The following is a 23,073-nucleotide window of genomic DNA, read 5'->3' on the forward strand; positions in this document are numbered from 1 at the left end:
AACATAATAAATCTGAAGGAGTGGATTAGCAATTGTTCCAATATTGTTTACAATACAGGATTCTTATATGAACTTGCACACCCATTGTGGTTTTGGCGGTTGGAGAACATCTTTCTCCTTGCTAAGCAGCCCATTAAATTCCTTCTTTCCAACTCCCACTTACACCATCCCCACTACTCATTTGCTAATCCTCTGCCAATCCCTGCTTTATCCATCTAACCTAGATTGCAAACCCACTGGGAGGCATCGCTTATAAACTCTGTACAGCACCTAGCACAGTGTTGGTGCTAAATAATTGCTATACATTAAGTAACAGTTTCTGAATGCCAGTTAGTTACATTTCCCTCAACACACACCCTAGCTGAATCAATCCATGGTGCGAGTGGTCTTGCCTGGACTGGTATAAAAGTGGACAACACATTTCACTGAACAGTAAAACCTAGGCAGGCCTCACTTTCATCCCTAGGCAGTGGGTCTGTGCAAGTTCTGCTTAAACTGCACTCATTTGCAGAGGTCAGACACCTGGAATAAATGAGCACATCTAGTCCTGAATAGGTACATCCACTGCACCAGTTTTTTGTTCACTGAACTTGCACCACCACCACTTATTACTACTACTAGTACCACTACTACTACTACTACAGTAAACTACTCAGTGACACTTATTGTTCCTAATTAGGCTGTTATAAGAGGAACTCTAAGCTAGGTTATATGTACTAGGTTATAGAAACTCTGAACATTTTAGCATTTTCTGAGATGCTGTGCTCGCAAGAGAACTGTAAACAAAACTGGTGAAGACAGAATGTGAAAATTGTATTTCCAAGTTGTAGGAAAATTTGTATCTTCGAATTAACGTTTCAACTACATTCGATAGTTACTTCTATACATTTCATGTGTAACCTATCATAAGAGAAATGAATGCCCTTTGTTCACTTTAAGCCCCAAACAAGCTCATCTCAGCTTGCTTCATCAAGCATTGGAGAACTGCCTATTCATTTTAAATTTCTGACAAAAAAGATGAAAATACAGGCACTGCTCCTTAAATTCAGTTGCATATCTCAACTTCTTGTGCCTGTTTTCACTGATGCCAGGATGATGTAACAGACGCTGCAATGCAATATCTGCCTTGAAGACTGATATAGCAGAATGAGTTGTGTGCAATGTTTAGGGCACCATTCTGTTTCAGGTTCAAACCTCCACCTGATCTCTCCGACACTCATTTTCAAGGGGGCAGGAGGAGTAACACACACTGTAATGCAGTATTTCAGTATTGAAATTGTGTGTGTGTGCACACGTGCGTCTGCAGTATAATTCTTGTGAAATTTGAACATCTGCTCATTCCTTGCACCTCTTTTTAGGGGGCTGGGGAGCAAAATAAATAGCAATGCAGTATCTGAAGCAAGGCCTCTGATATAGCTCACATATATGCAATAATCTACATTATTGTGTGCAATTAACTACATTATTAATCAGCTAAAAGCACTAAAGTTATTATTCAGGCACAAACCTTGTGCACAGTAATTCATTCATCTCTCTCCCCTCAATAAAATGTTACAAAATGTTACCCCCAAACCATTCCTTTGCAACTGCAAGTGGCTACTTAAAGCTACTTGAGTAGCTGGTAGACCGTGAGAAAGTCAATATGTCATTCCAGTTTCATTTTTAGTGAGCAAATACTGTCTAGTCCACCAAAACCATCATCTGAAACTGTCATGTATGGACAGTCTCAACTGAGACATCATAAGTAAAGAAAACACAACTCAAAGTGACTGATAATATGCTTTATCTTGTTAACAGATGCAAAGAATGTGGGGTTGTCCCAACCAGACCACTGATGTCTGCCTCCCTCATTTCATAGCTGAAATCTAGAAAATCACCAGGTCTGCACAGAAAGCTTGGAAAATTCTAGCCTCATACATATCTCTTTGGAGCCTCTTCCTCAGTTAAGCACAACACCAGCTAAGCTCTGGAATGCTTTTGCCACACATGGAAACATGCCATTATACCATTCCAGCCTATGATCAGTCACATCAAACAAACAACAAAACTAGCAGAACTCCACAGACATCACACTAGAGAGATTTGTACCAATGTGCATTTAGACATGAAAGGGGGCGGGAAGAGACACCCCACAGGAATACTTTGACTTTGGGACAGACTTTTCAGTCGTCCTTACGCGTGAATTCGCAACTGCAGTATTGGGAAGATGTTAAAGCATCTTTGCCAGCAATGGCTATGGGGAGAATTGCGCTTTAGGATTTTAGCAAATGAATGCTACATCTTTATGAAGCTTGGTCCTGATCCTGCAAACCTCCAAGATTTTCTAGCCACCTTGGATTTTCACTGCTGTCATGGTGCTGGGTTTTGATGAAGTATTGGGTGCCTCCTGAGTAGGGGAGGCTGGCTATGAGGTTTGGTCTTAATCCTGCTCATTCCCCGCCCCAATTTAAACTGCTGGCTTGGTCACTTTATTGTGTTCCTAAGTGCTAAGCCAGCGAAGAGCAGAGAGGCAGTAGTTTTGACCATTCTTCCCACACAGCTCTGTAGCTGGCCAAAATAACCCACGGGGACCACCAGATGGCACTATTACCCACAATGGGTTAAATAACCTATTCTGTAGACTGTGGGTTATCAGAGTGGGTTGTTTTGGCCAAATAAGCCATCAAGGGTTAAAAAAAAACTCCCATGGGTTATAAAAAAAATAACCCATGATGGGTTAATTAAGCCATCGTGGCTTAATTAACCCATCGTGTCCGTGACGTCCAAATCCAGTCGCTATGTGCTGTCAGCTGTTGTGTGCTTGACAACCCCTTCCAATAACCATTTTTGCAGTCCCCAGGCAGGCAGCAATACAGGAAATTTATCAGCCCACTAGCCAGTCTCCTTATATGAACAGTAGGCAGAATTTGGCTTAATGGGTGGAAAGCAGTTCCTTACATGTCTACATACTGTAAAAATGTTATCTTGAAATTGTGATGTTTAGAAATTTGATTTTCCCTTCCAAGCAAAGCAAAGCAAACATTCTTACAGCCCAGTTCCATGCATATTTTACCCAGATGCCCCACTGTGATCAAGAGGACTTACTCTCAGGTAGGTGTGCCTATGACTGTGGCCTTAGTAACGCCAGTCTGGAGTTATATCATGTGGTCTAGAACCTACACATATTGGAAATCATATGGTTTCCTCGAAACGGACAGTATTCATTCCAAAACCATTCTACTTTTAGTATTGTTAGCTTGCTTAAAAGATGGCTAATACTTTTGTGCTATCATTCTGCAACACACTGTACATGCCAAAGCATGTAAGGGGAAATTAAATATGACTTCTAAAACACAATTTGCTTTAAGGAACTAAAATAATATAAGGGAGTAATTTAGCATCCACCAATGCATAGAGACAGCAAGATTACTGGTCTTTTGCTTCTCTGCTGGGGGAATGAAATGAAGGGCTATTTATAAAGTACTTACTGCTTTGGCTATAATCAAATGTAATAACAAGATAGAACAAAAACAATCTTTTTGTTGAAACCACCTTTATAATACTGCTTTTTAATAACTCTCCTAATGGCCAAATTAGAAGGACCCCAACTGAAGTCATTCATCCCACATAAAACAAACATTGCTTTTTCTTCTTAGCTTTGTTTTACAAGCTATATTATTTCCAGATGATGCTTGAGGGATTTAAAGGTTTTCAAAAGTTAGATGCTGAAACTGGCAGCTGCTTTCTATTTACCATAGACAAATATTAGATGGATCTAAACAGGGGGTTTCATTGACTCCTTTATGGAGCATTAGCTGAGAATGAAAGGGACTGAGAGAAGCATGTCACACAGCAACTACATAACTGGGGTTATTTGGATTATTAACAAGGGGAGGATACTGAATCGCATCAAGAGTTCTGGGCCTGCCAATCAGACCTGCACAGCAGGTAAGGAAAATGTCAGTTTTCTGGCAGGAGGGGAATTAACTGTGTTCACGAATCTATCATGACTGAGCTCAAGAAGAAACTACTTTAACTTGGTTCACATTCTTAGCATGTTCACTTTACTTTGTGGATGTGTCCTTCAAACTTCAAAAGTGGATGTGTCCTTCAAACTGTAATTAACACTGAACCTATTTGTTGGTGATGGGCTTCAAGATTAGAAAGGGTGTTTGCATTTTCAGATATAAGGCTATATGCCTCTTCATAACCAGGAAGAAACCACATGTCATGGTCACGGAACCAAATGATCAAAGCAAGGCCCAACTCCATTTTACTCATTGTGGGCTACTCTATAGTGAGGCAAAAGACAAGGGTAGTACAGGAGAAAGAGAGTGCTTAGCTTTCAAAGCAGGGGAGTACATGGGAGTTGAAACTAAGTAGACAATGAATGAGGAGCTTTTCCAGTTTTTGCTTTTTGTTTGCTTAAATCTTTTTTCTGAATTAAACAAGGTAGGGTGCAATCCTACAGGATTGCTGTCCACTAGACAGAAGCCTCTAATCTCAGGGCTTCCAAGAATCCAACGCCCTGCCATGCTATTACCAGCAGGGCAGGAACGGCGGCAGAGGCTTTTCGAATCCCCCCATCCTCTTGTAAAACAATTTTTGCTAGATGGGCTTTTGAGCCAGTCTAGCTGTGTCGTGCTGCTGGGGGTGGGGACGAAGGCTGAGAGGCTTGTGAATCTCCCCTCCCCTGCCCGCCCAACAGCAGGCCCCCTTTCCTTCCTCAACGTTTTTCCCAAGGTCATGACACCAACCTCAAGTGGGAGCTGCCGTGGACTTTTCTGCAGTGGTTGGGAGAGGAGGGGGTGAGTGTGTGTACATAGGTGTGTGGGAGATCCACAAATGGATCTCTCCTTCAAGGCCGGAATTCGGTTTCCTGCCTTGGAGGAAGAAATCTGCAGCATCCTAGACACTGTCAAGGGACCGCAGGATTGCTCTGCCCATTAGTTAAATTAAATCCGTTAGAAGATTAACAGTACCTCATAATATAGGCCAACCATAATAACTGAAAACAAAATGAAAATCTATTATACAACCTAAAAGCATTTATGTACATTTTATATTTATATTATATTTTAAGTTTTGAAAAATCAACAAAGGCACCAAATCTTTATGAATGTTCTATGCTGTGGCTACCCTCACTGACAACTCAATCCTATGCACGGCTACTCAGCCAGCAGTAAGCTCCACAGCGAATGCATGGATCCTCCTGCCCCCGCCTCCATGCACTGCATACCCCAACTGAAGTACAGTGGATGTCCATGAGGAGCAGGGCCTTCTTAGCAGTACCAACTTTAGGGAATGCACTCTCCAAGAAGGCCTGCCTTGCCTTAACACTGACTTTGGGACACACCTAGCAAAAAACTGGCTTTCTATAAAGGCCTTTGGAATGAGCTGGGTGGCTGAATGGGTAAGGGTAGTGGTAAACATCTCTTTACAACAGGGCATTATTACATCATGTCTATAAGAGGCAGTAGTGAGACTTTGTTTAAAAAAGCATCCCCAGACTCAGCCACATTGGGTAATTTCCAGCCAGTCTCCAATATTCAATTCTTGAGCAAGGTGTTTCTAGATGAAGTGGATTATCTAGATCCATTTCAATCTGGCTTCAGACCTGGTTATGGGGCAGAGAATACTTTGGTTGCCTTGGTGGATGGATATACACTAGGAAGTAGACAAGACAAGACTGCACTTTGCAGATAAAATTGATCAGATTAGGTGTGTTACTCTGCACACTGTGGATACAGTTAGTGAGCAAGAGGCGGCCTGTGGCAAACCGGTTTTGTGGGATCGGTTCCAGCGTCTTCCTCCTGATGAAGTGGACAAGGTGCTTTCATCTGTAAGGCCAACCACCTGCTTACTTGATCCTTGCCCATCTTGGCTCATTATGAGCTGCAGAGAGAGACTGGGTGAGGGGATCAAGGCGGTGGTGAACGCCTCCCTTGAGGAGGGAGTGATGCCATCAGCCCTCAAGGAGGCAGTGATAAGACCGCTGTTAAAGAAGCCCTCCTTGGATCCTCAAGTTCTGAACAACTTTCGCCCAGTCTCAAATCTGCCATTTTTGGGCAAGGTGATTGAGCGGGTGGTGGCGGTGCAGTTGAAGGCACACTTGGAAGAAACTGATTATCTAGACCCATTTCAGTCGGGCTTCAGGCCTGGGCATGGGACAGAAACGGCCTTGGTCGCCTTGGTGGATGATATGAGGAGGGCTCTGGATAGGGGTGAATGCTCCTTCCTTGTTCTCCTCGACCTCTCAGCGGCTTTTGATACCGTTGACCACGGTATCCTCCTGGACCGCCTGGAGGGGTTGGGCATTGGAAACACTGTATTGCGGTGGTTCCAGTCCTTCCTCTCTGGCAGGTACCAGAGGGTAGCACTGGGAGAGGAGGTTTCGGACCCGTGGCCACTTACTTGTGGGGTGCCACAGGGTTCCATCCTCTCCCCGATGCTATTTAACATCTATGTGAAGCCACTGGGGGCTATCATCAGGAGGTTTGGGGTGCAGTGTCATCAATAAGCGGATGACACTCAGCTCTACCTCTCATTCAAATCTTCACCAAGGTTGGCCGTAGAATCCCTGTCCAAATGTCTGGAGACGGTGAGTGGCTGGATGGGGAGGAATAAGCTGAAGCTCAACCCTGACAAGACCGAGGTACTTTTGGTGGGAGACAAGAGGAAGCTGGGGGATGTTGACCTGGTGTTGAATGGGGTACGGCTACCCTTGAAAGACCAGGTCCGCAGCCTGGGGGTCATTTTGGACTCCCAGCTGTCCATGGAGGCTCAGGTGTCAGCTGTGAGCCGGACAGCGCTGTATCAACTCCATCTGATACGGTGGCTGCGCCCCTACCTTCCCGACCATCTGCTCCCATCGGTAGTACATGCCCTGGTCTCCTCTCGTTTAGACTACTGTAATGCGCTCTACGTGGGATTACCCTTGAAGACGGTTCGGAAACTGCAGCTGGTACAGAACGCGGCGGCTCGCCTGATTAAAGGCAGCCGCCGGCGAGATCACATCACTCCAGTGCTGAAGGAGTTGCACTGGTTACCAGTTGTTTTCCGGGCCAAATTCAAGGTGTTGGTTTTGACCTTTAAAACCCTATATGGTTCCGGCCCAGCCTATCTTAAGGAGCGCCTCCAGCAACACCAGACAGGCCGCTTAACAAGATCAGCCTCGGATGGCCTTCTCTCTGTCCCATCAGCCAGGACAGCTAGACTGGTGGGGACGAGGGAGAGGGCCTTCTCTGTGGTGGCCCCCACTCTGTGGAACTCCCTCCCTAGGGAACTCCGTCATGCCCCCTCTTTAATGAGCTTCCGTCGTGCATTAAAAACGTGGTTGTTCAGGCAGGCATTTGGGGTGGGTTAGGGTATTTTTTTTAAAAAAAAAAATTTATGGTAAAATTTTATTGTTTTAAATTGTTTATGGTGGGTTGTACATCGCCCAGAGTGGCTGGGTGACCAGTCAGATGGGCGATTAATAAATTTAATAAATAAATAAATAAATAAATAAGACAGGGGGAGTATGTTCCTTTTTGGTTCTGCTGGACCTCTCTGTGGCTTTTGATATTATCAAAAGCTGATATTATTGACCATAGTATCCTTCTGGACCACCTGGCTGGGATAGAACTTGGAGGCGGTTCCAGTCTTTCTTGGAAAGAGGAAGATATTGTCCAAGAAATAAAAAGTTACCAACAGTTCCCTTTGTAAAAGAATCAGACCTTAAAGACTACTTGTACACTAAGCCCTTTAACTATTTTTCTGATATTTGGCGGGCGTTATCCCTTCGGAAGGGGCTACTATGCCCACAAATGTCATCCAATCCTATCAAAAAGCAAAAAGGTTATAGCCGTTAGTTCCTTATTACAGTCAAAGGGAATACATAGGAAGCTTCACATTTTCCGAAACAAGGTTCTGATTCAGACTTGAGTTGAAGAAGGTGGCTTCCAAAGCAGTCCAAACCAAATCAGGGCCCTTTCCAAAGCAGGATCTAGACCAAATCTTGCCTTTTGTGCACAGCCCTAATAACTACTTTTCCCATGGCTCTTTTGCCGGTGTGAGCAGCAGAGGAAGAAGAAGCCACTGAGGTGACCTGCCAGTATTACCATTTCCACCAGCTGGGACTGGGCCCCATCTCCCTTCACAGAGGCTAGCAGAACCAACTGCCCTGTCAACATGAGAGGAAGAAGCAGGAAATTGCCACCACTTCCACCTTTTTAAATAGCCTATCGTTAATTATATGATATTGCTCTTATGATCTTATGAAAGCCACTCTGGGAGCCTTGTCAATTGAAGAGCAGGGTAAAAATGCTTTCAATACTTATTTATTTAAAGTATTTTTATCCTGCCCCTCAGCCAAAGTGGCTTATATATAATCAGTAAAACAAGACTGTTCCTGGCCTCAGGCTTACAATCTAAAACAACATGGCACACAAGGAAAAGGAATGGGGAGGGAAGAGGGGGGGGAATTAAGGCTTTCAGCAGAGCTGGTGGAATGGCTCTGCTCCCATAAGAACATAAGAAGAGCTATGCTGGATCAGACCAAGGGCCCATCTATGCCAGCATTCTGTTTACACAGGGGCCAGACAGCTGTCGCCCAGGAACCCACAAGCAGGACATGCGCCCTCTTCTCATCTCCCTCAGTACAGCCTGCTGGAATGGCTACTGTTGTTGTTGTTGTTGTTCAGTCATTCAGTCGTGTCCGACTCTTCGTGACCCCATGGACCATAGCACGCCAGGCCTTCCTGTCCTGCGCTCTCTCCCGGAGCGTGCTCAAGTTCATATTCATTGCATCCGTGATGCTATCTAGCCATCTCATCCTCTGTCGTCCCCTTCTCCTTTTGCCTTCAGTCTTTCCCAGCATCAGGGTCTTTTCCAGGGAGTTTTCTCTTCGCATTAGGTGGCCAAAATATTGGAGCTTCAGCTTCATTATCTGTCCTTCCAATGAGCACTCAGGGTTGATTTCCTTTAGGATGGACTGATTTGACCTCCTTGCAGTCCAGGGGACTCGTAAGAGTCTTCTCCAGCACCACAGTTCGAAAGCATCAATTCTTCGGCGCTCAGCCTTCCTTATAGTCCAGCTCTCACAGCCATACATTACTACTGGGAAAACCATAGCTTTGATTAGACGGACCTTTGTTGGCAAGGTGATGTCTCTGCTTCTTACTATGCTGTCTAGGTTGGCCATAGCTTTCCTCCCAAGGAGCAAGCGTCTTTTAATTTCATGGCTACAGTCACCGTCTGCGGTGATCTTGGAGCCCAAGAAAGTAAAATCTGTCACTGCTTCCATTTCTTCCCCTTCTATATGCCAGGAAGTGATGGGGCCAGATGCCATGATCTTCGTTTTTTTAATGTTGAGTTTCAAACCAGCTTTTGCACTCTCCTCTTTCACCCTCAACAAGAGGCTCTTGAGATCCTCTTCGCTTTCTGCCATTAGGGTGGTATCGTCTGCATATCGGAGGTTGTTGATAATTCTCCCAGCAATCTTAATTCCGACCTCTGATTCATCCAACCCGGCATTTCTCATGATGTACTCTGCATATAAGTTAAATAAGCAGGGTGACAATATGCAGCCTTGTCGTACTCCTTTCCCAATTTTGAACCAATCGGTTGTTCCATGTCTGGTTCTTACTGTTGCTTCTTGACCCTCGTACAAGTTTCTCAGGAGACAGGTAAGGTGGTCTGGTACTCCCATCACTTTCAGAATTTGCCACAGTTTGTTGTGATCCACACAATCAAAGGCTTTAGCGTAGTCAATGAAGCAGAAATAAACGTTTTTCTGGAATTCTCTTGCTTTCTCCATGATGCAGCGAATGTTGGCGATTTGATCTCTAGTTCCTCTGCCTCTTCTAAACCCAGTTTGTACTTCCGGTAGTTCTCGGTTCGCATACTGCTGAAGCCTAGCTTGTAGGATTTTGAGCATCACCTTGCTGGCATTTGAAATGAGCGCAATTGTGCGGTAGTTTGAACACTCTTTGGCGTTGCCCTTCTTTGGAATTGGAATGTAAACTGACCTTTTCCAGTCTTGCGGCTACTGTTGAGTGTTCCAGATTTGTTGGCATATTGAATGCAGCACTTTAACAGCATCATCTTTTAGGATTTTAAATAGCTCAGCTGGAATACTGTCATCTCCACTAGCTTTGTTGTTACTAATGCTTCCTAAGGCCCACTTGACTTCACTCTCCAGGATGTCCGGCTCAAGTTCAGTGACCGCACTATCATGGCTATCAGGGACATTCAGATCTTTCCTGTATAGTTCTTCTGTGTATTCTTGCCACCTCTTCTTAATCTCATCGGCTTCTGTTAGGTCCCTGCCTTCTTTGTCCTTTATCATGCCCGTCTTTGCACAAAACGTTCCCTTGAGATCTCCAATTTTCTTGAAGAGATCTCTAGTCTTTCCCATTCTGTTGTTTTCCTCGATTTCTTTGCATTGTTCATTTAAGAAGGCCTTCTTGTCTCTCCTTGCTATTCTCTGGAACTCTGCATTCAGTTGGGTATATCTTCCCCTTTCTCCCTTGCTACTGTAGCCAAAGCCAAAACAAGGGGAAAAGACACATCCCAGAAATACACGTTGATAGTTTCATATCTGTTTAACTATGTCGACATCATGAATGCAGACTAACCAAACATGGGCCAATGAAACATGGGCTTCCACAGATATAAAGAAAATGGACATCAAGAATCCAGCTAAGGAGAACTGCACATGTACACAAGGCTCCTACCACATCACCTATCATATTCTAGATCAGAAGCTGTGGATGCATATTGAATGTACACCAACCGTGCACTAGAAAGCTAATGCGGATATTGTCTATCTGCACTGCATTGCTTTAATGAGAATCACAGTCAAGGTATGTATACATGACATTTGTGAAACACAACTAGAGCTGAACTGGAGTGTTATGTGTTATGTTAGGACTAAAGAAACATACAGCTTTTTGAAAAACATTGTGTCCACTAAGCCAAGAAAAGATTTAGCAAGTTTAAATATATTTGTTAATATCTGCTAGCAGACCAGAAGCACCAAGAGACGTGTTCTATAGTAAAAATTATATTTCAATATATTTTATTGCAAGTTATACTGTTTTTGAGGCATGGTACTTCCCCATGAGGAACATCATCACACACTTCACACATTACACACTAACTAGAAACCAAACCACATGATAACCTGCAGCTGTGTGTACATTTGCTATGTATGGATGGATGCTGGCTAAAAGGAAGCATTATGGTGTTTCCCTTCCTCACCATTTTGCAGTACTTTGCCAGAAATACTCCCTCCCTCCCCTGGCATGGCAGTCAAATGGCAATCAAATACAAATGCTCAAGAACTGCAAGCTGTCAGGCTAGAGTAAATGTCCTAGCTATGAATAGATGTGGTTTCTTTATTTTGCCATTTGCAAATGTATTTTTAAAAAAATTCTTAGTGACTTTCAGACATGATGTCATCAGTAGAGCTTCCTATATTTTGGTGGTGGTGGTTGCCAGGTCGTCATACACTTTGATAGATTCCTGCAGACTTAGAAGATGCTATTTTGACACGTTCACTAAAACATTAAGCTTGGTACTCACGTAATCTGGAAGTGGAGAGTCATCTGAAGCGAGGGAACTTCTCAAGGACTGTGTGGCTTGTTCCAAAACTTTGTTGTGCTTTTTCGACAACAATGCAAACAAACTAGGGAAGAAGAAAATACACAAGGTCTATTCTTTATAAGAATTGATAAAAGGTGCTCTGCTTCCATTAAAAAAATGCCGATTTAGTACTGTATCTTACAAAATTGTATCTTACAGAGGCAATTAAAAAAAAAAGTATATGAGGTTCATACATTTTTCTCATCTTTGTAGCTATGCAACATTTGTAGTCACCACAGGCCCTGCCCTTCCACCAACCCAATCATGCTACACTGAGCTTTGGAGACACTTGGAAACAAGAAGGAGACTCACTGCTTTACAAGTGCTTTCAAAGCCCAGCTTGAGGTCAGGGAAAGACCCCACTTTCCTCCCAAACCTTGAAAAGGGCTAGTGACTCCTTGCTGTATTCCAAATGCCTCTTACACCTAGTGCAAAGTCATGGAGAGACACTCCCACCCATCTTATCCAAGACTAAAAAAAATGCATCTGCCACTGTCAGACATATTTGTAGCCCCCTGGTCTGCACTGGTGACTTGTTCTGGCTGTTGGTTTTTTCCTTAAATGTTCAAAAAAACTGCATGTGAAGAGCAAAAATCAATTATAACACAGACATAACAAATACATCTATGTGTGGCATCAGGGCCAGCGCCTTTGGGCATGGTGCTGCTGCAGACCCCCCCCTTCCTCTTCCTCCCTGCTTTCGCCGCTGCCCCCCCTCTTGCTGCCCCCCCCTTCCACTGCTCACTCCCTCCACTCGTTGCTGTCTGCTGCCAAATGCCTGGTGATCCTTCCTCAGAGCCAGGCATTGCGGAGACTGGAGATGTGTCCCAAGATATCGCCTGTACCGTGGGTGATTTCCTGGGGTACTTCTCATCCAGAGCAGCCACCTTTCCTCTGTTAGCTCCAGCAAAACAGAGGATGGGTGGCTGTTCCTGAGGAGAAGCATCCTGGAAGATCACCCATGGCACAGGCGATCTCCAGTCTCCATACCTCTCCAGTCTCCACAATGCCTGTCTCTGACGAAGGACCCCTCAGAACCAGCCATTTAGGTCTGGCCAGCTCTCTGAAGAGCTGCGCTGGTGCCTTTCTCCTGCTGAAATGGCTCTTCAGAGGATGGGCGGCGGCAGTGAGTACAGGGTCTTACGGGTTGGCAGGGATGGACCGTTCCAAGCAAGTGCCAAACCCTGATGCAGGGTCTGTATTGTGTGTGTACATCTTATTATAGAACTGTATATTCTGCCTTTCTACAGCATATCCAAGGCAGTTCACAGCACAAATAAAAATACGCAAGCACAAACATGTAACAACAGCATCAAGAGAATCTAAAAAACATTTAAAAAATAAAACAATAAAAGGCAGCAAGACCATAAAAACATATTAAGAATAAAACTGTGCAAAAGCTCATTGAACTGAAACTGTCATCACTGTTCTTAAAGCAAGCAGTAATGGGGCCACAGTTGGACTTCCTTTTGGAAACAGTTCCAAATCTTGGGCACCGCCACTGAAAAGGCCCTGTCTTGGGTATTCACGTCCTGTGTTTCAAACCATGGGGGGGGAGGGGAGAGCAGGACCTCCAAAAAAGAGCAGAGATGTCAGGCAGGTTCATATGGAGGAAATTAGTTCTGATCCCAAGCCATTTGTAGCTTTAAAGTTCAAAACTTGTAGCTTGAATCCAGCCTGGAAACAAACTGGCAAGCAGTGAAGCTGGTAGATGATCAGTGCAATATGATCTAATCAAATGTCTCTATTCAGAACTCTGGCAGCCACAATTGGAACCAACTGAAACTTCTACACTGTCTTTAAATGCAGCTCCACATACAGTATGTTACAGTTGCCTAATAAGGAGGTGATTAGAGCATGAATCACTGAGGCCAGGGCTGGTTTCCCCCCAAAAGGGCACAGTGAGTATATAAGATAAAGCTGGTAAAAAAGCATTCTCAACTGTCATTTATGCCTTGACATTTAGGAGCAGGGCTGGGTCCAGGAGTACTTCCACCTGTGAAGCTGCTGCTTCAACCTGTATTTCACTATGTATCAGTTTGAACACTATCTTCCCTAGTTACGAGTCCAAGAAATACAGGATGCTTTTGTGCATGCTGGCTTTACTCAGGCTGTACTATATCAAACCACACTCTTCAGAGTATTCCTGAATATCCCCAGAGGCCTGAATGGAAGCTCTGAGGTTGTTCTTGAGTTCTTGGTTTATGGATTGTAGCTTCTATTTCTTGTGGTCCATATATCACAAGGTATGTGGCTCCAAAAGACAGAGATGTATTTTATTTAGCTCCTTGCTAACGGTAGTTTAAAATAGAGATCTTACATAAAAAGCAGGCCTAATGATATCTTCAAACCACAAATGCAATTCCCACATGCACCATTGTGAAATGTGCACAGCATTTTAGGGGCTTAATACTGACATAATAATTTATAGACCACTCATTTATACAAATCCTTCACGTTATGCAGTAGAGGCTGATCAAAGCAAGCCTACCTTTCTAGGCAATTCATGCTGTAGTCTTAGTAACCTCTATAAACATACAAGCAGCTGCCTCTAAACCAGTATGCCTTGCAATTAAAAGAAAAATAAAATGATCTATTTCACTTAGAAATTCCCCAAGTAACTATCTCACAAGCAATGGTTACTCCAACACCTTTTCTACTAATGTGGTTTAAATACATTAAGGGCACAATTCTATGCAGATAGGCGGCCGCCTCTGAACTCAGAGGCAACCACCTATCCAATGCAGGACAGGAGAAGCACGGAGGGGATCATTCCCTCCGTGCTTCTCCTGCCCTCCATTTGTGGCTAGACAGCTGATTTCGGCTGTCTAGCTGCAGGAGGGCGGAGTGGGGGAAGAAGGCTACCGGACGACACAAAGGATGTGTCATACTGCCATTTCCACCCTCCCCGCCCCGGAATGCCCCCTGGAACAGTTTTGGCTGCTCCACGCTCCTCTTGCGAGCGTGGAGTACGGGGCTGTTCCACACTGCCTGTGAGGCAGCGTGGAAGGGGGGGAAGGTCGGTTCTCCGGGAACCGATCTTGGACCATGGGCTCTGAGGTCGGTTCCTGGAAAACCAGATATCCTACGGCTGTCTAGCTGCTGACTAGCGGCCATAGGATTGCTCCATAAAGCAGGGATCTCCAACCTTTTGGGGCCTGTGGACGTATCTGGAATTTGGGAGGGTGTTGTGGGCATCTAACAAAATAGCTGCCATGAGGGAGCATCCAATTCACAAAATGACTGCCATGCTGGGCATGGCCAGTGACAAAAAACGTTTTCCCCTCGAGGCAAACTGGTGAGACTAAAAGAAAATAACCTACCCAAGACCTAAGTACAAGGCAGAGGTAGGCTCTGAGTTTCAAAACACAAAAACACTCTTTTTAACCTAGTTTTCTTCTCCAACACCCATTTTACAGAAAGCAAACTGATGAGATACAGGGGCAGATTACTTGGCCAAGAAAATGAATACAAAGCAAAAGTGGAAACTGAGCCACAAATGCTAAAATACATATTTCCCCCCACAAAGCATAGCAAAATACCTACTTCACAGAAGGCAAACTGGGGATGCTGAGAGAAGCCTGGCACACACACGCACACACACACACAATCCCAGGCAAAACACACCCACACCAAAAAATGTGAAAAACCCCACCAGGCAAAATACACAAACAAAACCAAGGCAAAATGCACACAACACCAAAACAAATAAACCAGCTCACACACATGCACCACACTTAAAGAAACAGGCAATACACACACATACACACAGAGTACAAGCAAAATAACCCATCTCTTTACCATCTGTTAACCTCCTCACCCACTACCCTTGCTTATGTAAAGGATTCTCCCCGCTACCCTTACTTAGGTTTTTCTTACATTTTCTTATGAAAAGCTTCGGTTTTTCCTTTTCCTGGGCAGCTGGGCATGCTTCAAAACAAAGCACTATGCAATAACCAAGCATTTTTATTTTCTAAGAATGCCTTTGGGGCCCACAAGGAGCTCAGAGACATTACTGAAAATAAAGGTAGCACGATGCTGGAAGCTAGCACTTCACTTTGTAGCATGCTGGGCTCCCAATTATTATTATTTTATTTTAAATACCTTTAAAATTAAAACAAAACACCAAGAACAGGAGGGGCAGGTAGCCTGGCGAGTGCCAAGGAGGTGTTCACGGGCACAGTGTTGGGAACCACAGCATTAAATAGTGTGGCTTGACAAGCCACTGTAAACAAAGGACTTGAGCCCTGATGAAGTGTGAACCTTTAATGTGAGGTAAACCTACCAGGTTCTGGCTAAGGGAATTCACAGCAACAAACCAAGCCACAAAAGAAAACTCATACAGTGACCAGGGGTTTGAACGTAATAACCCATGGGTTGTTGGGGCCACACCACAGCAAGTGAGCAGGCTGCCTCCCACCTGCTTGCTACTAAACAATTGGTTCTGGGTTCACATGTCGTTCTGGGGTTGTTTTCTAAACCAGATGCAAAGTGGGAGTGGCAAGCGGGTAGAAGGCAGTGTACTTACTTGCTTGCTCCCACGCGGCCCCAACCAACAAAAGGTTAATTAATTCACATGTAACTACCAACCATGGGTTAAGTGACCCATGGTTGGTAGTTACATGCAAACTCCTCTAAAAGCTTTCATGACAGGCTCTCTCCCTATACTGAACAACAAGGGGACGATGGTTTTTAACCTGGCTACAAAACTGCCCTGCCCTACTGCACCCAGGAACTTGCTGGAGCCAGGTCTGTCAGGTTTAAAGAATTACATTCTTTTTTTAATACCCAAACTTGGTAAATTTCAGTTTATTTGTTCTGACACTCGCAACATTCTTTTTCTCATACAGCCAGTAGGGATGTAGCACCCCATGTTTCCTACTCATGGTGCAGCATTTTACCTGCACAGTTGTTAATGCTTCAAATAGCTAACCATGATTAGCATTAACATTGGTGAAGCAGATAAGCAGTTAGTTAAATAAAAAAACCTGCAGTGGTCCACAATAAATTCAGATTATTTGCTGCTGCAGGTGGGAACAGGAATATGTTAACAGAAGGCAGTTAAAAAAAACACATTACCAAAAAATATAGATAGACTTCAGTTTGTCTGGGAAGACCAATATAGTGTTGTGATTCATACTAGCATGGTTGTGCAAGTTTTTCCATCTTTATAACCACTGCAATCTTTAAAACAAAAAGTCTGGGGCCCAAGTGACACACTAATTAGATTTACATTGTATTCAATTTATGTGGAAATTAATCTCATTTCCATGGAGGAAACTTGATATGTTCTTTGAAACATTGAAATAAAATAACTAAGGCATGATCTTAAACTAAAAACGGTTGCTCTTTTGCAAGTTAAATCAACCCATGGACAAATTTATAAAAAAAAACATTCAAGAAAGAACATATACTGGGAAGTCAATGTGGCTTTAGATGTCAGGGTTGTTATACAGTAACACAACAAAAGAGGGTTCCAGACACTGGATCATACAGATGTATACTGCTGGACTGCAGGTGGATATTTTAGAGGTTATAGCCCTGGAAAAAGAGATGGCCTTTATATCAGGGGTGAGCAGTAGATCTTTGGGTAATTTTAAGTAGATTGACAAAGATTTATGACTCTCAATTTTTTAACAAGGGCAACAATGAGTCAGTGTGGTGTAGTGGTTAGAGTGCTGGACAGGGACTTGAGAGATCCAGGTTCTAGTCCCCACTCAGCCATGAAGGTCAGTATGTCAACTTTGGGTCTCTACATTTTTGGCCTACAACTCCCACCAACCATAGCCAGCATAGCCAATGGTGAAGGATCATAGGAATTGTAGGCCAAAACATCTGGAGGGAAGTAATTTGCCCACTTCTAGTGTAGAGCAGGCTGAGAATTTCACTGGCTAAAAGAGGACCAGATTTCACAGCTTCAATTTACTGTGCAAACACAAAACCTAAAAACCAACAAGAAGGCTATATGCAGAAAAATCCCAGAGTCTGAAATGGAGGGGGGGATTCATATCTCATTTTTAGATTAATGCCTTCTGAGATAGGAAGGTAAAACTCAGCCCTAGCTATGTATTTCAGCAATGTGATGTAGAAGTATAATTGCACTGGAGAAGCAGGAGGAGACTACTAAAGAATAATTCAGAAGCTGGGGGCATCTATGGGCACTGGGACCCAGGGAAAGCCAGCACAGCAAAGCACCAGGACAACACTACATATACCGATTATGGGAAGCAGGAGATATTAAGTAGGATCCAATGTATAAGGGCAGAAACAGATAAAATGAGCTGCGGTAGAGGTGTGAAAAGCAGCCAAGAAAAAAAGGAAGAATGAGGTGGCCCCCTTCCTTCTCTAGCACTGATGAATGCTAGAGATGGTCAGAATGATGCTCTATATCTCTTTGAAGCCTTTCCTCTTGCTGGGGCTGTCCTAATCTTTTACCGTAGTGTGGTGTGTTTGGGATGTCTTCTAATTTTTTTCCATGCCCTCACTTACATCCCTCTCCTAAGAAACAGCGATGAATGAACACAGTCACAAGGTAGGCAGAGGAATGCATGTATGCATGAAAAGCCAGAATTGTTGACATGTACATCAAGCAAATTCAGCTCCACAAGGATGATTAGCTAACTCTAGTGGTAGAAGAAGCCTTCCAAATGCAAGAGAGGCTTAAGGAATAGAGAGAGGAGCGGGTCCTGCATATGTTTGTGGTGTTTTCTCATGCTGTAAAGCAGCCTTCGCCAACCTGGTGCCCTCCAGATATATTGGATTACAGCTCCCAGCTTCTGTTTTCTTTCCTTTTCTGCCTTACTATTTGTCCCTGGTCTCTGCTCATGGCCCAAGAAGGAAACACATGAGAAAAGTCACATAGAACCCATTTATGCTGCATTGTTATTTATTTTTACAAACAGGGCAATCAAAGTGTAGGGGAAGCATCTTGCAGAATTCATTAAAGAGTTTCATCACAGTTATTATATACAACCACAAATACAAAATTTAAAAGAATGGTCCATTCAAATGTAGGACTATGCAGTAATAGCTAAATTGACAAACTATATATGACACAGAGAAAGGCGTCAAAAATAAAATCTGTTTATGATCTGCTTGAGAGATTATTTATTATGGATTGCTTTCCATGCCACATTTATTTAGATGTAAATATCCGTGTGTATATATGTTGGTATTCATAACTGTATATATGCAATAAGTAAATAAATACATACATAAATGGAGTATCTTTAGTTATTTTATCCCTTTCTAAAGCAGGACGTTCAACACCAGGTTCCATTTGGAGGACCAAAGCCAGGCAGTACGGAGCTGAGCTGCTGCACGAGGATTAAGATTTGCTTTGCTGAAGCTGCTACTGAGTGATACAAGCTGATCAGCCATGTGATAAACCCAAAAGACTTGACAATGTTCCCCCACAAACTAACACAACCCCCCCTCCACACCATTGAATCCCACAAGAAAGCTTTCTCAGATATAAAATGAAATATAACACATTACTCCAGTGGAGCATCTCAAAGCCGACTGGATGAGTCATCTCTGTTAATTAGCTAAAGTTGCTCTTGCTCCTCTCTCCCACTGATCCTTCTCCTCTGTGGCTCATGTAGCAGGATTCTTCTCTTTGTTGGTTTAATGTTGTAAAAGTACAATATATAAATGCAAAATTTCAGAAGCAAGGTTTAATAGTTCACATAAAGACTAACTAATTCCCCGCACACCAGTACTGCTATGGTTATGCATATTTCTTAAACCACTGTGAGAGCAAACATTCCCAAACACTGCATTCCGAATTGCATAAAAGGAATGTTAAGTTGCCTGAAACAAAATGCAATGAACTAGGGTAAGTGTAAAATTCTACAGTGTCTTATCATACAGAAGTTGGGCTTGATATGTACTGCTCTAGTTTTATTTTGTACAACATGGGGGTGGGGGTGGAACAGTGCAAAATAAAGAATACAGCCCTCAGTAACGTGTAATGCTCACTTTATATTACTAAGTGAGCATTGCAAACTCCTAGTTAGCCCTCAGCTTGGATTTTAATCCAAGCTAAAAAAGAACTCCTCCCTTCCACCTACATTCCTGGCTGCTGCTCCTATGGCTTGGCAGTTGCTGCTGCTTCAGCAGCAGATGGGACAAAAGTTTCTCACTCTCTCTCTCTCCCAACTCCCATACCTAATGCCTAGAATGCTGCAACATCTGTAACCCAGACACCATGAGGAGTGGGGTGAAATAAAGTCCTCTCTCCTGCCACTGGAACAGCTGCCACTGCCATGTAAAGAAGTACAAGATTTGGAGAAGGGGTTTCACAGGGGCCTGATGGTGGGGATTTTGATCCCAAACTCCTGATAGTGTAATCGAGTGATGGAGTACCATTTGACTTGTAATTGGATTTGGAGTAAATCTAGCTAGATCTCTTAATTTGTGGGGAAATATATTAGTTTTCTGAGCCCAATTATACATCAAATATAGAATAGTGGGGCAGGCACTTGCCCATTACTAAACTGTAACAAGGATACTATCCTACCATCTTAAGGAAGAACTGACCACCATTGGAGCTGGGCTGGGACCAATGTTCTGTTTCTATATTTCTGTGTGACAGAAAAGAAGCAGTTTTTTCAGTTTGAACGTGAACAGAGTTGTAATTTTTAATCTCAGCTGGCTAGAAGTGAAGCATCCTCAGAGTACAGTTGTTCTTTGCAAAGTAAGCTGTTATACCAGCTTTAAGTGTCTACTTGATTGTCATATGTTCTGCTTATATGTTTTTAAATAAAGCGTTCCAACTAGCACACCAGATGTCCACGTATGCTCTCTCATTCAATGGGAACTAAACTTTAAAGTGCTTTAAAGTTAAACTTTAACTTTAAGGTAAGAAGCCCCTTGACATCTTACCACTCATGGAAGTGGGGAGCACATATCAATCAATACTTGTTTCCAACACAGTATTTTTCTCAGATATATTTCACAAACGAAATACTGGGAGAATTCACATATTCAAAGTTTCATCACTTGAAGTATAAGAGCAAATACTAGTTTTTTTCATTCAGGAATATCACAACCCACATTACCAGCCAAGTTAGAAGAGCAGTATAAACTGTGATTGTATTGCTGAGCCTTTTGGCCAGCACGGCAGATTTAATTTTCATTTGTTTAAATCAGGGTACTGTTAATATTTATCAGCAGATCTGTGTGATACAGCAGCAGTTTGGAAGCATGGAAGAAAATAACTAATTTTATTTCACACTTGATGCTCTGCTGCAGATTTTGTTAGAAACTCTGAAACGACTTTAAGACTAGAATGTGACCAGGTTCTAAAGGTCATCCAATAAAGTTCCAAACGTTATCAGTTACCTCATGCAGATTGAGACCCTTGTGGTAGGGAATTGCTCCAATTCTAACTAACAGTCCCATGAAGGGATGTCCCCTTTTTTCTTGGTATGGCTTTTAACATCAGCACAGCAAGTGAAATAATTGGTTGATGAAACTCTCCCCGGCACTGCATCAACTGGCTTCTGCTTGTCACAGAGCTATACATTTAAATGCATGGGGCCCTGTCTGGGAAAAACACCAAAGACCAGGCAGTTCTACAGGTGTCACTCCCCATAATGGCTGTCATTTATCCAGTCACCTAGGTCCACCTCTCAGCTACTGATCTAACCTGTTGCCTACACAAGAATCTACACCATACGCTGATGGTTATGTGCAGGACTCCAACTGTGAAGAAACAAATGAATAGGGGGAACGCCTGGGGCCTAAACATTTCCCAGCTTAAGGATAAAAGAGATCCAGGCCAAGATGGCTTAATTAACAGGGGCAGGGGGAAGGAAAAGGGGCTTCGAAGATGCAAAGGTGCTAAAAAAATTGCTCGCCTTTCCTTAGGGCAGCTGTCCAACAGGACTGCATTTCAAGTGGAAACGTACTGTAACATCAAGACTGTGTTTTATTAGTGCTTTTTAAAATCATATTATTCTTTGTTGAGTCTTTTGCACTGGAGAGTCTAGCTTTTATTTTGAGAACCTATGTGATCCTTCACATATAACTGAATTTTGCTGTCATGTTTGCAATTCAAGCGCTTTGCAGTATACTGTGATTCTCTCCCCCACGCCGCAACTCCTGCTTTAAAAGGAGGCCGAAATTTCATTTCATATTAAGATTTTGAGTGTCGTGATGTCAGTGAAGATAATTCATAGTAATTCCTACAAGCCAGAGCTCCAGTTCTTACAGTGAGCAGCTACAGGGCAACTGGCTTGCTCATTTCTGTGCGATGAAAAAACTAACAGGTGTGTGTGTGTGTGTGTGTGTGTGAGAGAGAGAGAAAACAATGAAACTTGCTTCTTTGAAGAACTTCTGGATTGAATAGTCTTTTATATAAGAAATGAATATGTTAATGGAGACTGCCAACCCACAAATATAATCTAGGCCAATGTGCTGAAAACTGAATTTCTGAACTGGCACCAATATTTGTTATACTCTTAACATTATATACTGGAATTAGTTTCAGTTTTCAGAAATGTATTGTTAGGGAGCGGGGGAGACCCAATTTTTGTTAAATTGGAGCTAAAGAGCTATCACTTTAAGGCTGTAATCCTAAACACAGTTCTTGGAAGTAAGGCCCTTTGAACACATAGGGACATACTTCTGAAAAAAAAATGCATAGGATTGCATAGTAAGGCTCACTTGAAATCCCATTATGCATGAACTCTGGTGGTGCTTTAAATGGTGGTGCTCTAGAACCTACTCTCTGGAGCAGGGGTGGGCAACATGCTGCCCCCACTGCACCATGAATTTAAAAAAACCTATTTTTTTAACAAAGAAAATGACGTTCCCTAATGGCTACAGACCGCTAAAATGGACACATTTAGCTTGTTTGCAAGCTAAATTTGTCAATTTTAGCACTCCATAGCTGCTATGGAGGATTAAAAGGGTCCAATATAACTGGCAAACAAGCTAAATTTAATCCTTTTAGTGCTCCTGAGCACTAATAAGTGGTTTGCCGCAAAATGTCAGTGGCAAACTGGTGATTTTTAACTTTGTTATTTATTTTCTTCCCAGTGTGGCCTATGGGGAGGGCTGAGGGGACGAAAATAGCCCCAGGACCTCCCGCAGTTGCCTACCCCTGCTCTAAAGAAAAACTACTTTTGGATATTCTATCATACTTGAGTTGAGGCAGACTTGAATCTCAGTGGCTGGGGTCACCAGGGACAAGAATCAGGTTAAGCCCTCTCCACTCCACTCTACTTTCTCCCATACTGGTGAACTGTTTACATGCATTCCTACAGGGCAAGTAAAGCACTGCACTGTGCCGACGTTACATTGAAGGGAGGCGGGGGCAGGGAAAGCATATAATAAGCCTTTCCTTTGCGTATAACCTGCTTGGCATAATGAAGGATATTTTGCAAATTAATAATAAGTATCAAAGAGTGATAGAATCAAATCCAATAATCAGTGCTGATTAGCAAGTGATAATGTACA

General features: G+C 43.1%; 1 protein-coding gene across 5 annotated transcripts in view; it reads right to left on the minus strand.

Annotated features, from left to right (window-relative positions):
* Positions 1 to 23,073, minus strand: part of DYM (dymeclin) — a 270,157-nt gene that overhangs the window by 79,361 nt on the left and 167,723 nt on the right. For all 5 annotated transcript variants that reach the window (XM_084832890.1, XM_084832889.1, XM_084832886.1 and 2 more), the window contains one exon: positions 11,548 to 11,650. In XM_084832890.1, the coding sequence (XP_084689016.1) occupies positions 11,548 to 11,650 (103 nt within the window). The remainder of the gene's footprint in view (positions 1 to 11,547; positions 11,651 to 23,073) is intronic.

This window comes from Heloderma suspectum, chromosome 2 (assembly GCF_057233095.1).
Source record: "Heloderma suspectum isolate Gila_16-S chromosome 2, 16-S_ref, whole genome shotgun sequence".
NCBI lineage: Eukaryota > Metazoa > Chordata > Lepidosauria > Squamata > Helodermatidae > Heloderma > Heloderma suspectum.